At 40.9% G+C, this 11,987-nt stretch overlaps 2 protein-coding genes across 2 annotated transcripts in view; one reads left to right on the forward strand and one right to left on the reverse strand.

Annotated features, from left to right (window-relative positions):
* The window catches only part of eif3s10 (eukaryotic translation initiation factor 3, subunit 10 (theta)), a 37,269-nt gene extending 32,650 nt beyond the window's left edge, over positions 1-4,619 (forward strand). Inside the window, exons 20-22 of the mRNA XM_041209460.1 lie at positions 398-524; positions 1,544-1,746; positions 3,612-4,619. Coding sequence (XP_041065394.1) covers positions 398-524; positions 1,544-1,746; positions 3,612-3,811 — 530 coding nt within the window. The 3' untranslated portion in view covers positions 3,812-4,619. The remainder of the gene's footprint in view (positions 1-397; positions 525-1,543; positions 1,747-3,611) is intronic.
* A 5,748-nt stretch (positions 4,620-10,367) lies between these two features.
* Positions 10,368-11,623, reverse strand: LOC121290014 (nanos homolog 1-like). Its single transcript, XM_041210142.1, has one exon. The coding sequence runs from the start codon at positions 11,605-11,607 to the stop codon at positions 10,831-10,833; it is 777 nt and encodes a 258-aa protein (XP_041066076.1). The 5' UTR covers positions 11,608-11,623; the 3' UTR covers positions 10,368-10,830.
* Positions 11,624-11,987: the final 364 nt, after the last annotated feature.

The raw sequence follows: 11,987 nt of genomic DNA on the forward strand, positions 1-11,987 counted from the left end.
AACTGAGGCAATTGGGTTATTGTGAATTTGGAAATATGATTGGATACACTAGCTTAAAAGCGTCCAGATTTGGAGCTATTCTTTGGATTGCCCATTCTGAATTGTTTTGGTGGGCCTACTCCTTGAACAATTGTGCTCCTTATACTGATTGTATTAAAGTATTCTTTGAAAAGGAAGTCAGTAAAAACATTTCTTGTGTATAAGTTACGTTAGAATATAATTGTTTAAAAACAGATTTACAACAAAATTCTAGCCATTTTGCTAAATCAGGAGCTTTTTGTGCACGAACTCAGTGACCTGCACACGGGGAAAATTGTTAAACCCTTATCAAAACACAATGCCAAATGTGTATAAGTAAGAATTTTTTAAAAATCTTCTATATTTCTTTTGTATGTAGGTGGTGGATGGAGAGAAAGGGAAAAAGCACGTGAAGAAAGCTGGGCCCCACCCAGAGACAGCAGGCCTTCAGAAGATAACAGGGATCGTGATTCGGATAGAGATCAAGATCGCCGTATGGCATTTAGGTTAGTAGATCAAAGGTTATAAAGAAACTTTCTTCCAGGTAATTGTGTTAATGGCAATTCCACTCTGTGTTATGGTGGATTGCTTCCATTTAAGTATTGTGCATCCTGGGTTTGCTTTCACATGCTGGGTACTTTTCCATGTAATTGTCACATTCTAACCACTTGTCAAAGTTGTATATTCCAATTGCTCTTCATCCCTACCTCAGAAGTTAAAATTCTGGTTAAAAATATTGTAACTAGAAAGTAAAATTTAAATATTCCAGCTTTTTTCTCGAGTTTTTGCCCTTTTCTAAAATGGTTATCTCGTTGCTAGAATACAGATGAACACTGGTACTGTGCCAAGTAGCCACAATTTATGTATTTGACTTGACGGTGAATGTTGGCAGGCTATTCTATATAGGCAGAAAGCCTGGTATTGTCCTCGGCCACATGCCACACAATTGTGCTTCCAGATAGATAGCAACTGGGACTGAGAACTCTGACCTAAACCTACTGCCATTTAACCTGAGGTATCGAGACCTGGAGTTAAATTATAGCATCTTTGCTGTCCTAGCTGAGTATGTGTAACTCGGCACAGACAGGAGATTAAACTTGTGTGTGTTGTGTATCTACAGCTCTACCCATTGGATACTTGCTGAGCTATGGAGAGAACTGTTCTTGTTCGTTTGCAAGATTTACTTAAAAATTTCTTCTGTCATATTTGCAGAATTGATCCTTAGTCTGTGTGTGAAAACTGCTCTATTACAAGACCTTACAAACAAATGGCAATTGTTTAATTACCAATCTCTTCACCCAGATGCCAACGCTGATTTAAGGTGCTAGCTAGATGCCGAAAAAAGTTAATGTTTCCTGAGACCGTGTTGCTTATTTTGTTGGGTGGGGCAAAAGGAGGAAGCAAAAAATCTACACAGGAAAAGACATATAGAACTGCAGATGTTAGGATAGCAAATTTTATGCACACACCATTCTATCTGTTTGTTTGTATTTCATGAACATGAGTAATGAATTTCATTATACAGAGACAAAGATGATGGCCCTTGGAGGCGTGGTGGTGGTGGTGGCGGTGGCTCAGAAGAGACTAGTAGCTGGAGAGAAGCTCCACGGCGTGAAGATCGGGATGGTGATCGAGATCGTAGAGACTTGCGTGAACGTCGAGACATCAAGGGTCGTAAAGATGAGCCAGAGCGCCGCGCTACACCTGTTAGAAGTGATCGAGAAGATGGTAAAAGAGCAGAATACCTTTGCTTGAAATAATGCTGTACTCTTGGAGTTGTTTTCAAGAAAAGTGAATCAATTCCTCAGCATTTTCTTTGAGGATGTTCTCTCTAGATTTTCTTGGCAGTTTGCTGTATATCATAAAATCCATCATTGCAATAACCATGTAAATGTTAAAGCCATAAAAAGTGAACGTCTAATTTGCCACCTCAAACATTGTTTTTGAACCATGGTGTGAGACAAAAATTGGTTTCAAGGCATTTTCTAAAAAATTGAGAATGAGGAAAAATAGAATGCAAGGACATGCTCTAGTGGTAATGTGTGTATATTTATTGCTCGCGCAACAAAGTGATGGGCATAGAAATGTCTGATCCATGTTGCAATCTGTTCTGTGCCCACAATTTTCCATGTAAATTCTTGATTTCAGCAAGTTTGTCAAATACATTAAAGACTGACCACGTACTTGCTCATAGCTTGGGGAAACCCTGTAATGCCCAGATGCAGCTGTGGAGGGAAAAGTTAATGTTTTAGTTTGATGACGTTACATCAGAACACGCAGTTCTGGTGAAAGATCAATAACCTGAAAGGTTAACTTGCTTCTTTCTCCACAGTTGCTGCTGACCTGAGTATTTGCAGCATTTTCTGTCTTTATTTCAGATTTCCAACACTTGCAGTGTTTTGCTTCTGTAATACCTAATTTTGGGTTGTCAACTATGTAAATGGTTAGGACCCCTAAATAGCTGTACAACATAGGTGGCCAATGTTATGATTCTGTGCCTATAATGAAATATGAGTTTAACGGTGTAACTTGAGGCTTAAGAAGGCTAGTCATATTTTTGGTCTTTTGGGAAATTTTATAACCAGCTTAAGAGGGTAGTGCATTTGTGTTTTTATCAGTGAAAATTCAGTACCCTAGGCCCAACTATCTTCAGCTGCTTCATCAATGACATTCCCTCATAAGGTCAGAAGTCAAGATGTTTGCACAGTATTCAGCCCCATTCTTAACTCCAGATAACGAAGCAGTCTGTGCCTGCATACCGCAAGATCTGGACAACATTCCGGCTTGGGTGGATAAGTGGCAAGTAACATTCACAACATGGAAGTGCCAGGTAATGGCGGAAGCAAACTCTGCACAATGTTTTTCCCACATGAACATCACTAAAATCCATGGAGGAGAGAACTTGTGTTTTTTGTATTTTGAGAAATCAGTGTGAAATACCAAGTCTCTGCACATTACTTTATAAAGGATACTGAGAGGGTAAAAAGGTGACTGGGTGAAGCAGTTGTAGTGTTTAGGTGCTAAATTTGAGTTTGAAAAGCCTGAAATTTTTTGGGAGGAAATGAAAACTGAAACAAACAAGACAAGGTCTATTAGACTATTGAGGTCCTAAAAATGTCTTGTAGGAGACTGTAATGAGCTTTGTTGGGGTTGTATATTTGTTGCTGAAAGGAAATGAAACTGCTTCAAAGGAGCATTCACCGTAGCATCTGCTAAATAGTGGAAAATGTTGTGGCACTGGAGAGAAAGATATAGGAGGTTGGATTGGAGAGGGATTGCCCATTGAATAAGTTTTTACTCGAGTTCTGTCCAGGAATATGATCATGGTGTTGAGGCATTTAGCATTAGGCAAGCAAATATTCTACAAATACACTTCAAACAATTTCTACTGTGAGCTCTTCGGTTTTGTTGGTGTGAGGGGGGTGCAGGTGCAGCATTTTCTGGGTGTTTTTTTTTGTAGAAGCAACCCATTACCAATTTTTATAGATTCTTGGACAGCTAATTTTGATTCAATTACAAAATTTTAATTTGTAGTAATTTAACTTCGAAATCTTGTTCCGAAATCATCGGTATATAATTGGATCGGTTTACAGGTGCATGGCGGCGTGGTGGTGAGGATCGAAAAGGTGAAAGTCAGGGCAACCAAGAGGCACAGGATGCTCCCCTGAAAGGTCCACCACTTAAGGACAGTGACCAAGAAAAATCAGCCTGGAGAACTGACAAGGATAAAGAGACACCTCGTCGTATCAAACATGTAATTGATGAAGAAGGCTGGACTACTGTTCTCCGCTAAATTTACCTTCATGCCCAATTTACCAAGACCAACTAGCTGAATTCTTTTGAATCTGAATAACAGTAACTTCATGGCAAACTTTTAAATTGTTTGAAACTAACCAGTAAAATTGACATTTGTTAAACTGTACGCATGTACCTATTTTAGTACAGCAAATTTACTACAAGTCGATCATGCAGCTAAAATAATCGAAGCCTGCTAAATGAAACATCTGTTGCATGTCAAAGCCTTGCCTTTACTCTGTCAACATTTCATTTGATGGTCTAAATATGATAGCTGCCTACCTTGAATTTTCAAGATTGCCCAGTTTTCTTAAATAAGCTACAGCAAATTTGATAGTAAATGGAATACGATTAGCGTCTAGGTGCAGCAGTAATTTGAAAAGGAAATGTACACCAGCCTACGTCTCTCTTCAAATCTTATCAGCTAATTTGGATGAAGTAGCCTTGTGTATGATGTAGACACGTTAAAGGCTTTTATTATCCAACTATTTGGTACCGGTACATGTATTGCCAGTATGTCTGCTACCTTCACAAATAATACATTGTGGATTATTGTGTGAGAGTATTTTTAAAGTCGCATACTCATTATTTAAACCTTTGCAGTTTGGAGTATTTTTGGTCAGGTTTGCTACCCTCTTTTCTCATTTGGATTATTAACTTGATTCAGACCTAATTTTCTTCCCATCTTTAGAATAAAGGTTTTCCTCATCAATTTGGTCTTTGTGGTAATGATTGTGTTACATACTATTATATTAGTAAGCCAGTTCAAGAAAAACAAATGGTCAAATAAAACAATTCAATAATTAGCTGTCTGTTTTGTTCATTTGGAAATTGGCCTAAATATTGCAGGTGAATATGACATTTTTGTTTGTTCTTCTCTGTGGCTGATAGGCCTATGCAGATACCACTGTATATGGCCAACCATTGAACTATACTTGGGAATCGCTGGGGTGACTTGTTCCAATTTGTTTCTCTGCTACCTGAGGTAGATGTCTGATTGTGTAGTTGGCTCCTCTCCACAAAACAACTAAGATTGGAAACTTGAGATGAGTGCCGGCTAAGCTAGCCATGTGTATAAATTCATGAAATAATGAAGTTAAGAATATCAAAAATTGGGTAACCAAATTCCTAGAGAACTGCTTAGTGATGGAAATAAAATCCATTAGATGTTTGAATATTAATTCACTGGCATGCTCACTGTCATTCAAATATTGTTATTAAACTGCTGCTTATTGTTTCCAGAGGAAAAAGTAGAATATTGTCATTTGAACCATCCTTTTAATACCAGGTTTGCTATTTCATTTACACTTGCGACTAAGGTGCCCGAGCTATTGCTAATCTTTTTGCATAATGGTTTAACAGGGCTGTGAAATGTCCAAGCCACTGTTGTCTACGTGTGCTGTACCTTTGTTTGTGTGTGAACCAGTTAATTTGCTAAACCTGACCGGCAATATGTTGTCATAAGTGGTTGCATTATTTGAGGAGTGCATGTGAATTAATCCATTTTTTCCTTAATGCTTTTGCCTGTTTTGAGCTGTTCTCAAACTCTCTAATTTCCCTGCCCGACACAATTACATGATCAACCCTACAGTAGAAGCAGAGAAGAGACCATAGATTAGAAGAAATTATTAATTCCTCTATAATGGAAAGCAACATTGCATTATCCTTTTTTGCCAGCAGAGGCTGGTAAACTAAGAACAAAGGCAGCTTTAAGGCATTGAATGTATCAGAAGGAATTTGTAAAAGGTGATATATGTGAAATGTTTACCTTTTTTGGAAGTAGCAACCAAATGTTTTAAGTTTGGATTCTGTCTGTCCTCACCAATCAATAGTAGCTTGCTTAGTGAACAGTCATGTTACTGGACTAGTACTTTAGAGAATGTAAATTAAATCATGTCAGTTTGAGAATTTGAAGTCAGTTTAAAAAAAATGGAAATAAAAAGCAGGCACCAGGAAAAGTGATCATGAAACTGTTGGATTGTCTTTGAGAGTAAAATATCTTCTATCTGGCTCAGCAAATCACTTTTATCAAACTGCTGATAGCAATAGAAATAAGAACAACATAGATCACATGCAAGGAAACCAGCTGTTTATTACTTTCTGCTCTCATCTGAGGGATCAGTAATCCTCCATGTTAAAAATTACTTGGAGGAAGCATCAAGGTCAGCAAAGGTACAGAATGTAGTTGTGGTTGTTGAAGGCTGAGCATCTCAGCCCTGGAACACTGCTGCAGGAGTTTCTCAGGATGGTGTCCTGAGCCCAACTGTTTTCAGCTGTTTCATATTGCCCTTCCCTCCATCATAAGGTCTGAAGTGGAGGTGTTCACTGATGATTGCACAATGTTCAGCACCATTTGTGACTTAGGTACCGAAGCAGTCCATGTTCATATGCAACAAGATCTGGGCAACAATCAAGCTTGGGCTGAACAGGGCCAAGTGGCATTGTGTCACACCGTCTCCCCATTAACATTCAATGGCATTACCATCACTGAATCCCCAACTATCAACATTCTGGGGAGATGTCCATTGACCAGAAATTGAATTGGACCAGCCATATAAATACTGCGGCTACAAGAGCGGGTCAGATACTATGAATTCTGTGGTGAGTAACTCGCCTTTCTCCCCAAAGTCTGTCCACCATCTACAAGACACAAATCAGGAGTGTGATGGAATACTTTCCATTTGCCTGGATGAATACTAGTTATGCCACATCCCATGAATAAAAAAAGTAATGTGAGGTGTCAAAATGTCCAACGAGTGGTTTGGCAGTACTACCACTGACCGTGTTGATTGATAGAAAGTAACTGCCAAACTGATAGTGGCAGGTACAGAGAGCTCACCAATGCTTTGGGTTCCACTGGAATTTGTGAGCTCCAGTCCTCATTACAACCATGGTTAGACATGGCGATAGATTGACGCCTGAGTTGATAGTAGCAACTAACAGTTGTGCTGTACCAGTGCCAGGCAATTACCATCAACAAGAGAGCCTTACCATCAACAAGAGAGCCTAACCATCCATCCATGACATACTATCACTGAAGCCACATTATCAAAGTCCTGGAAGTTAACTTTGGATCTAGACTATCTGCATAAAAAGATATTTAAATTATTCATGCAATATTGGCAAACAGCATTTATTATCTATCCCTTACTGCTCTTGAGAAAGTGATGGTGGTGGTGATGAGCCACCTTGAACTGATGCAATCCATCTGATGTGGAGTTCCTAAAAATGGCAACAATATGAAGAATTCAACCTCGAGCAACATGGTTAGCACAAAGCTGCCTCAGGGAGATGAAGATTAATGAGAATTAAAACATTTTAAAAACAGTCACCTCATGTGGCTCTGTCACAGGAGCAGGGACATGTTATGAAAATTTAATTTGATTTGGAAACCTCATCCCACCTGTGGATACGATTTCCTAAAAAATCCAAAGGCTGTTTTCACCTGCCTGCCAACCATGAGATTGGATGCGAAGTGAAAAATTGAACTTAATTATTACTGTAATGGCCTTAATAGGCCTGTTAATTGTTGGTGGGCACGCCCACTGACTGAAATATCCCATGTCATTTTACCCTTGTCAGGCAGGCACACATCCAGGCTGAACAAGTGCAATACTCTGCCCTTTAACATCCTGAGGGGGTCTTGACAAGGTGGCTGTAGAGAGGATGTTTCTTCTTGTGGGAGAATCTAAAACTAGGGGTCACTGTTTAAAAATGAGTTGCTCATTTAAAACAGATGAAGGGAAATTTTTCCTGAGGGCTGAGTGTCTTTGGAACTTCCCCAAAAAGCAATCTGAATATTTTTAAGGCAGAGCTAGATAAATTCTTGATTAAGAAGGGGGTGAAATGTTATCGGGTAGGCAGGAATGTGGGGTTGAGGTTACGTTCAGATCAGCCATGATCTTATTGAATGGCGGAGCAGGCTTGAGGGGCCAAGTGGCCTACTCCTGCTCCTAATTCATAAGTACTCCACAGTGCTTTAGGTAGGAAGTTCAGGAATATTGAACTGGTGGTGATTAAGGATCGGAAAAAACACCCAACTCAGGATGGTGAGTGAGTTGGAAGGGATCCTGGAGTTATGGTGCTCCAATGTACCTTGTTGCCCTGGGTTGTGGAGGGCGTGGGTTTGGGAGGCCAGAAAAATCTTAGCGACTTGCTAGCTATGCATGCTATAAATAGAACACACTGGAGCCACAATTCTTGATGGTGGAGAGACTGGATATTTAAGCTGGTGGATAAGGTGCCAACCTTACAGGCTGCCTTATCCTGGATGGGGTTGAGCTTCTTCAGTTTTGTTGTAGCTGCACACATCCAGGCAAGCAGGGAGTATTTCATCACACTCCTGATTTCTGTTTTTCAGTTTTCACACTCTACCATTAAACAGAACAACTAGTTCCCAACAATTGTTCACAGAGAAACACCACTAACACAATAGCATCAAACAAGCTTAATTTGCGAACAAAAAAAATTAGGTTATTTTCATTATTGCTAAAACACATATATCATGTTGGGCCCATTGTTTTACAAAGGCCTTTGCAGGGTCACCCAGGCACATTCAAGGCTGTTGCCACTTTTGATGGTCTTTGGAGAAGGAACAAAATAATTTATTTGTCACATTTAATGTTCTCAGGCCATACTAAAAGCTTCACAGCCAATTAATTGCTTTTGGAATATAGTCACTGCTGTGAAGGCAAAAGAAAAAAATGACAGGTAATCTATGCAGAGCGAAAATCCACAAACAGCAATGAAATAAATATCAGTTAATCTACTGATGCTGGTTTAGGAAGAAATATCAGGATAAATCCTGCACCCTTCTAATATTGCCACAGTTCCTTTTACAACCACCTGAACAAGGCCCTCAGTTTTCATCTTCTAATAATGCACTTCAAAGAATGCAAGACCTCAGTACTGCAGTGGAGTTTGATTTGATGTGAATGCTAGCATTGAACATGTTGATAATTAAAGAATTTGGAGATGAAATATGTAACACAAACCCTGACATTCGTTGTTGCTGAATATTTGACTCCTTCCTTTTCAATATTTTGTAAACAGTGGAATTGCTTCAAAATCTCAGTTTCTTGTAAGATAGTTATGGTTAGGGAAAGCTATGCATTCCATCCTAATTAATCCATCAATAGTACCCTCAAGTCTTCCCATTGCAGCATCTAATGGTTTCTTAAATGTTTCCAAGATTTTCTCTATTCCATCCAGTAGTTCATTTTTTAATTGAAGAACAGTCTATTGGCTTTATTGCTTGATTCACAGGTCGAGCATAGAGTATTGCAAGTCTCTGAACTTCAGTCGTAATTATTTCAACCCCAGTCATAGAGTGTGCTTGTTGCCTGTTCCTCCTTCCACTGTGTAGTACCTTACACTGTATTTCAGCAGCCCAGGCTGCCCAATTACATATTTTGTCTGATTTATTTTAGTTGAGCTGCTGCTTCCAAACCCATTGCAGTTCCTAGTTTGATCTGCAAATTTGACAAGTTTTGCGTTTCTGCATTCGACTCATTGGTGTAAATTGGAAACAACCATGTTGTGGCTCAGTGGGTAGCAGCCTTGCCTCTTGAGTCACAAAGCTCTGGGTTCAAGTACCACTCCAGGACTTAAAAGCACAAAAATCAATCCTGACTCTTTGCCAAGGGAGTGCTGCGTTGTTTGGAGGTGCTGTCTTTTGGATGTTGTAGTAAACCAAGGCCCCATAAGTCTGGTCAGGTGGATGTAAATATCTCAATGACACAGTCTTGGAGGAGGGGGAAGCTATTTCTGATGTCCTAACCCTCAATAACCATCGCACATATTATCTGGCTATTATATTGCTGTGTGCAAATTGGCTGCTGCCTTTCCTACACATCGTTAACTAGAGTTAAGCATGGTCTGCACCTCAAAAATTGGCAGTAAAGCAGTTTGATGGTTGTGAAAGGTGCTAGAAAATTGAAAGTCTGTTTAAATAGTGCCCACATCCAAAACTAAGACTTTTCCAGCAACCATCCTTGCTCCAATTTACAAAGTAGCCACCACATTGGACAATATCTTTTCTCCACAAATCGATAACTTTGAACCTGCAATAGCATGCACTTCAAGAGGCTGAGCAGTAATTTAAACCATAATTTTTTACATTCACAACCGGTGGAAATCTCTTGATCACGAGCAAAGCACAATATGTGATTTTACGAGATAGCAAGTTCCAGTTGGAAATAATCAGTTAACAAAGTTTGACATTTGGAAATACTATAAACAGACGTTAGCTAATGGGGATTCGTGCGAAGTTTGGCCACAACAACGAGATCAGCCATAGGTCGCTAGGTTTTATTTTTTTTTAAAAAGTGACCAGCAAAACATCAAGGCCACAGCAAATCACTTTAGGGAAAGAAGGTGTCCACTATCGTTAACTAGGGTCTTTTGGATGTTGGCCTGCATCTCAACTGTGGTCCACAGGAAGGCGCTCAAGGACTGAGTGCTGCATTAATTGGCCTTTTAGCACCATTGGTTCATTGAAAACAAAAACACACAAAAGGAGCTGCTAAAACGTGAGAATTTATTGGCTCCCCGGACTGTTGTTAACACAGTTACTCATTAGTAATCTTTAGATCTGTTTTACATTACATTTTTAAAAAAGTAAACAATACATTCAAAAAGAAAAAATCAAAATACATCTTCTACAATATATCACTGTTAAAGTTACCTTAAATTTTCCGATAACGAAATGCACATAAGTGGATTTGAAAACAAAAAAAACCCCAAAATGATTATGGCGTTCTCTTATTTCCATAAACTATATATTTATATAACTGAGGTAGATTTCTGGGCTAGATATTCAACCAGAAACATTAGATTGTAAACAAATTTAGACAAAGAGAGTACATTCAGTCACTATAAAACGTTTATTCCCAGACTCAAAATATAGTCTTAATAAAATGTCCACGTATTATTATTAGTCTACGAAGCCTGGGGGTAATTGGGCCCACGAATGCCTTGTTTGTGGGGTGGGGTGGGGGGGGTGTTGGGGGGTCTTTATTAACGGACCCTTTTGCTAACGCAGTTTCTGGTCTTCAGTTTTGGAATTGTGGGTTGAAGCTTGGAGAGTGGGCAGTATTTGATGGTGTGCGCGTTGTCTCCATTCGCCCCGCACAAAGGACATGTGTACCGCCTCAAGATTGGGCACAGCACCCTACCATCGGGGCTCTTCAGGATGTGGGTGGTGTACAGGGTGACGGACTCGTTGTTGTTCCGGCAGAAGACGCAGATCTGTAGCTCTGCCTTGCCCCGAGCGGCTCTCTGCTGGGCGGCGGCAGGAGGAGGAAGAGGATGTGGCTGTTGCTGCTGCTGCTGCTGCTGCTGTGGGTAGAGCTGCGAGTGAGGGAGTTGCAGGTGGCTCCTGTGGTCCATCATGATCACATCCACTCGGCTCCAGTCGCTGGGCTCTCGCTCCAGGCGCTGCTGCTGCTCTCCGCCCGCCGGGTAAGCCGAGAAAGGGCTGAAGTCGGCGAACCTCCCTTCCAAATCGGAGCCCAGCAGCGCATCGTGGCGGGAGCAGAGCCCCAGCTCACTCAGCTGCAGGGAGCGGGCGATGCAGGGCGCCCGAGTCTGCAGCCTCACCTCACTGCCCGGGTGCAATCCGCTCTTACCCCCCTCGCTGACAGCTTTACCCACCAGGGTGCTCAACCCCAAGTAATCATTCCACGAGTTGAAAGTATTCTCGTAAGTGCTGGCGTATCTCTGGTGTAGGTAATCCACTGGGCTGCTGTGACTCTCCAATTGAAGCTGGTTGTCTATTGACCCGAAAGTTTCCATTTCTTATTTACAGGGATTAGCTTTTATCCTCCTCCCCCCCCCTCCCTCCCTCCCTCCCTCTCTCCCTCTCTCCCTCTCTCCCTCTCCCCTGGTTAAATTCTTCAGCGTTTTTTAAATGCGAATCTTCCGACTCTCCTCGCACACAAATGGCAACAAAACTTTGCGGCGAGAGGAACCTGTGAGCTTCTGAACGCCCAGTAACACCCTTTAAATCCGCTTGAATTTCATCCCGACAAGGTCTGGAGCGCCATTCCTCCTCTTCCTCCTCCCCTCTCTCCCTCTTTCCCCCTCTCCCTCTCTCCTCCTCCTCCTCCTCCCTCTCTCTGGTCCCGGGCAGCCGATTCTCTCTTTGGAAATAGTAACCCACTACCCCTGGACCC

This window comes from Carcharodon carcharias, chromosome 17 (genome assembly GCF_017639515.1).
Source record: "Carcharodon carcharias isolate sCarCar2 chromosome 17, sCarCar2.pri, whole genome shotgun sequence".
Lineage (NCBI taxonomy): Eukaryota > Metazoa > Chordata > Chondrichthyes > Lamniformes > Lamnidae > Carcharodon > Carcharodon carcharias.